Source organism: Canis aureus, chromosome X, assembly GCF_053574225.1.
Source record: "Canis aureus isolate CA01 chromosome X, VMU_Caureus_v.1.0, whole genome shotgun sequence".
NCBI lineage: Eukaryota > Metazoa > Chordata > Mammalia > Carnivora > Canidae > Canis > Canis aureus.
Window position 1 is genome coordinate 47,768,301 of NC_135649.1, and position 5,843 is coordinate 47,774,143.

The window sequence follows — 5,843 nt, forward strand, 5'->3', positions numbered from 1 at the left end:
CCTGCAGCACGAATGGCGGACTCTTCTGACCCTGAGGTTGAGATGCTTGCTCGAAGAATCTGAAGCTCCGGTCCCTGGTGAAGATAGAGAGCTGAAGGCAGACTGGATTTGGAGCCAGAGCTGCCAGCCCTAATGCTAGACCTGGGCCTTGCTCTGTTAGGAGCACAGGGATGGTGAGGAATACTCGGTGAGGAGATTGGAGACGAAAGGATTTTTATTATTCTGTATGATACTCGGGCGACACATTAACACACACACACAGGCACACACACACACACATACACGCAGAATGTCTTGAAAAGTATTGATAAGCAAAACATTCAAACTCCAATGTCCACTACCAGGAAGACCCCTGTTAATGCTTGTGGTTTGTGAAGGTGGGCAAAACTGCCACTTTGCCCTACCTCGGTAGACCTTGCATACCAGAATCGGGTAGGAAAACAAAACCACTTTGCATGTTCAGAAAAATTATACAAAACTTGGCTAAAGACAGCACAGGTTACTGGCTATTATTCCAGTGCAGTGCTGGGCTTCGCTTTCTATTAAAGTTTTCAAAACTGAGAAGCTGATTTTAACTTGTAGACAATTTGTTTGTTACGGAAATGATTTATATTCGGTGGACAGATAACATCAATGGCTACAATGGATTTTCCTTAAAATATTAACTAGCTCTGTATTCAACTCAGCAATTTTATCCTAACATTTATTTTCTATGTATGAAATTTAATATACGTTTTGTTTATATTATATTCTGTATGTATACATATTCCCCTCAACCATTTTTCATATTCTTAGCATTTCCTTGTGTTGAAAAAAAATCATTCGCTTAATCATTTCTAAATTACAAGTTATAATTTTACCTTATCAAAAATTAGCATCCTTAGACAAAACAAATACCATTTTCACCATGTCTAAAAATATGTTTTCGAGAAGTCTGGATTCTCTCTCTAAACCAACCCTATTATTAACTTCTGCAATTCTTGCCTGAAGGTGTGGTATAATCTATTTATTATTGTGAAAATACACATAACCTAAAAATCATTTTAACCATTTTAAAATGTACAATTCAGTGGCATTAAGCATATTCACGATGCCATGCAATCATCACCACTATTTCTGGAATGTAATTGCCACTCTAAAACATTCCAACTTTTCTAAATGTTTTTATCCCTAAACATTCCTTTAACCCTTATAGCGCAACCTTTTATGTAACTGTCTCCTTTCCAATATGTAATAACTTGAGGCACTAGATATATGCATATTAAAATTTAAAAAACCCTGTTTTAGTAATTTTTGCATATTCCCAGTGCTTGTCTCTGAAAATATTTTTAATATGGTGTATTTTATTCTAGAGTATAGAGTGTATGAAATTTCTAGACTTATTGAAACTACATAGAAATTGTCTACTTACATACAAGATTTTAAAATGGAATCTAATTTTCCATAGATATCACATTCTTCTGTTTCACTGGACATAAAAGCATCAGTGTCACTTCAGGACAATAAATAGATCATTTTTAAAACCATGGTGTTTCCTTACTACTTTCCTTGGACTAGGATCATCACAAAGGAAATCTTATTCCTGACTCCATTTAATTTGTGTTATTGTACTCTCTCATCTTTCATTCTTTGGGTGAAAGAGTGTGAGTTGGTACTAGTTGTAAAATGTGCAGATTTGCCTGACTTAGCTCTTTGAGCTGACCTCATTTCAGCTGCATCCCTCACTAAACTTGCCTTACCTCTTCCAGATAGATAGGGTGCATCCTTGCTACTGGGACAGGCCTTCCAATTACACCTTTTCTTCACGTCACCACAGCTCACTTCTAAGAATGACCTTATCCTACACTTTAGTGACGAGTTTAAGTGGGTCCTTCTTCACTGAAGCATTTCTCAAATACCACAGCCTGCAGAAATCTCATTCTTAAACTCCAGGAATGGGATTTTTCAATGAGGGTGTTTGTCATACTACTATTTATATTTGTAAGTGTGCATAATGTATCTGTACCTGGATTTCTTTTTTTTTTTTTTTTTTTTGTACCTGGATTTCAAACTTAAGGGTCACTTCTTCCAATTTTCACATAGACCTTTATTGAAAACACAGACTTGAATAGAGAACCATATGTTTAAACAACAAATAGCAGGGTAGCTTGCACAGGTGACTCAGTTCATTGGAAGCTTAATACTGAAAAATATTGCAATCTGGACAGCAAGACAAATAACAAATATGTTTTCAGCTCTAATATTCATTTGGCATCCACAAAATGATCCAGCTCAAATTAAGAATTGAACAAAGTTAACATCAGCATTAAAATATAAAGTTACAACATAAACCAGACTCTGAAAACCAAAGCACTACTCAGGGCTCTTTGGGAACATAAGGCTGATCAAAGGCAGGTGGTTATTCATATTAGCTTTGTTGTCCCACCTCAGGATCATTTTGATTGTCTATTTGGACTTGTAGTTCCTTAGCTAACTTCTCAAATTCATGGAATGCAGAAATAAGCGGCTCAAGATTGAAATCCTCATCAATTAAGGACATAGTCCCATTTTTTATGATATTACTGATATTCTGAAACATCTTAATGACAATTTGAATATTATCATTTGTCTCTTCTATGTTAAAGAGACCCACAAATATCGATAGAGCTTTGGCACTGAATAGTTTTTTTGCCACAATAGGATTTTCAGACAAATTCAATAGCATTTTCAGAATGTGAAACTTCGTTCTTGCATTGCCTGTGGTTAATAAGGAGAGAAACCCAGACATATAATTGGCAACCAGTGTGTGATAGTCAGTAGTTATAGTGAGGTGTCTAAGCATCCGTAATCCAAGCAGCTGCTCAGGGGAACCCACATTATGAGCAAGGGTTTCCTCACACACTTGACATATGAATGTCTCAATCATGTTTAGATTTGGGTAAGGTGGAGCCATGTGAATCATATTTTCCAGGAAACTTGTCCTAACTCGGGACGAAGGATAATTAAGCAAGGTTTCAATAAGTGAGACAACACCTGAATCCCGAATAAAATCTCGAGTAAATTGAGAAGCACTTCTCATACCCATTGCAATTTTAGATATTTCATGAATAAAAGGATCCCGGATTTTGTCCATTAATAGGAGGAGTTCTTCAAACTCTCCAGTACCAATTTTAAGCTCACACTGTATGCAGCTGCAGGACCAACTCTCAGGCTCTGCACTCTCCCTGGCCTTAAGATGCTCCCGAATTTCTCTGACTGACCTGTAGGATGGATCATACTGAAATGGGAACTCAGGTTCAGTCTGATCAGGCTGAAGCAGAGATTCCTGCTCTTCCCCTTCTGAGGTAAATTCTGCATGCTTGGGCTTTCCCTCAAACATTTCAGAGAATACAGATGCTGCTTCTTCAGGAATTCTAAAGGAGCTTGGAGATGGGAAGCCAACTCCATGACAAGGACCAGGTTTGAATTCAACAGTGACCTCTTCCCAAGTTTGGGGCCTGGATGATGTCTTAAGTTCCTCCTCAGCTGAATGTCTGAATCTGGAATTAGCCTTGTATACAGGACTGGGATTTAGGTCAAAGCAGGCCTCATCCCTATCCCAGAACCAGGATCCAAATATGGCCTCTTCTTCAGACTCTGGCCTGGCCTCTTCTCTGGCCACAGCTCCCAAACTGGACTTTTCCTCAGTCCAGAACAAGGATCCACCAATGGCCCCCTCCTCCACCCCTGGTCTGGATTCACAGATGGCAGAAGCCCCAGCTTCCATACCAGCCTCTTTCTCTGCCCAGAACCAGGACCCAATAATTACTTCCTCTTCACACCTGGGCTCTTGTTTGACCCTGCCACTGTTATTAACATCTTTCTGGGCCCTGGGCTTCAAGATAGCATTAGGCTCTTCCTTGTCTCTGTTCCTAAATCTACTATTTGCCTCTTCTCCAGGCAAAAACCAAGACTCCTTATAGTACTCATCTTCAGACTCAGATTCAAAAAAGTCCTCTCTCTTTGTCCTGAGCTTGGACCTCATATTTGCCTCATCCTTGACTCTGGGCCTGAATAAGTTATTGGTATTTTCTCCAGCCCACAAGCAAAATGGGTTGCCAGACTCCTCTTCAGACCCAGACCAAGAATCAATATAGGGATCTTGCTTGGATCTGGGCCTGGATCTAGGGTTAGGCTGATGTTTAGCCCTGTGCCTGGACCTGGTATTGGCCTCTTCCCTGGGCCATGATCTGATACTGGCCTCTTCTCCAGCCCAGTAAGAAGACATTGTAGAGGTCTCATCTGCTGACCAGAATCCAGACTCATTAGAGGTTTCCTCTCTGGCCCGGGGCCTGGGATAGCACCAAGACCCCATATTAGCTTCCTCCCCTGTTCCAAACCAGGGTTGGATTCCTGTCTGAACCTGGGAGCCAGGAAATGTCTCAGTGTCCACATTGACCAGTTCCCTATCCACAGACAGGGCCAAAGGTTTAGCAACTGACCCAGAATCAGTACTGACAAGTGGCCACGCTACAGCATTGGTCTGGGCCAAGCTCTCTGTCTGTGACATTGCCTCTGCCCCAAACTCAGTCTGGGCCCAAGCTTGGGTTTCATCTTTGGGCCTTGCCCCAGGGATTGCCTTGGCCTCAGTCTTAGGACGTGCTCCCCCTACTGCCTTGGCTTCAGCTTTGGGCCTTGCCCCAGCCATTGCCTGGGACTCAGTTTTGGGTCTTGCCCCAGCCATTGCCTGGGACTCATTTTTGGGCCTTGCCCCAGACATTCCCTGTGATTCAGTTTTGGGTCTTGCCCCAGCCACTGCCTGCGATTCAGTTTTGGGCCTTGCCCCAGGCATTGACTTCGGCTCGGTTTTGGGCCTTGCCCCAGACATTACCTGTGCCTGGGTCCTAACCTTGGGTCTGACCACCAATGGGACTTCATTCTCTCTTTCAGCCCCACCCCCAACCTCTTCTCCAGCCTTCTTTTCAGGCTTCGCCTGAGCAGAAGGTTCAATCTCAGCCCCAGTCATGGTGTAAGTTACAGAGGAGGCCCAGTTAAGTAACTCTATCCTAGTCTCAGCCTCTACCACAGACCTCTCACAGTTTTATATCTTCACACTGTTCTTTCAGTGATTCACGTAGTACAGTTGGAAACAAATGTTAGAATCAATCACCAGTCCAGCAGTCAATCAACTTCCTTCCGAAGCCTAGCCTCAGTCAATATCACAGACAAAATGCAGAAGAGGCACAACCAAGCTGGGGGATGGTGGATGTTCCTGGGTAGGTGCAGACCTGTTGAGGGTGGTGGTCAGCAGCAATTCCAGCACCACTAGAGCTGCCACTGGAGGTGTATCTAGGGAAAGAAAAATGACATGGGGCTTTGACTATCTTCCAATTGTATCACTCCATGCAGCGATTCACACAGAGAGACTGGACCTTGAGTGCTTAGTAAAACAGTTGAAAGTATTTCTGTCACCCTCACTTCACCCCACACATTAACCCCCAGAGTGGCCACATTATTTTGCCTGCTATGAAACAGGTGTGAGGTTAGTAGGAAAGGGGGTTGCCAACAGGAGAGGCTGAGGAGCCTGTAGGCTAGACCCTAATCACTCTTAGACCAGTGTTATCTCCACTTCCCCACCCAAATTTGTACCCACTCTCATACCACCTGCAGGGATATGGTGCAATTTCTTCCTCCTTACTTTCTTTCAGTGGTATTAAGCCCTATAGCAGAGAGAAGGCTGTCCTATAGAAATGTAAACATGCAGGAGAAAATGAACTCTGACTGCTTAGTTAACCGACACACTGATGCCTAATGTAAACATATCTCTGTTTAAAGTTCTAATTTGTCTAATTTTTCCTGTCTACTGGTCTCTGTTTTCAGGTCTT

The 5,843-nt window shown here is 42.3% G+C and overlaps 1 protein-coding gene across 1 annotated transcript; it reads right to left on the reverse strand.

Moving 5' to 3' along the window:
- Window positions 1–2,062: 2,062 nt before the first annotated feature.
- GPRASP2 (G protein-coupled receptor associated sorting protein 2) lies at window positions 2,063–5,182 on the reverse strand. Its single transcript, XM_077889217.1, has one exon. The coding sequence runs from the start codon at window positions 4,982–4,984 to the stop codon at window positions 2,408–2,410; it is 2,577 nt and encodes an 858-aa protein (XP_077745343.1). The 5' UTR covers window positions 4,985–5,182; the 3' UTR covers window positions 2,063–2,407.
- Between the last annotated feature and the right edge of the window lie 661 nt (window positions 5,183–5,843).

Excerpts from the sequence above, each read along its gene's own strand:
- GPRASP2 (XM_077889217.1), bottom strand. The coding sequence starts at position 4,984 with ATGACTGGGGCTGAGATTGAACCTTCTGCTCAGGCGAAGCCTGAAAAG.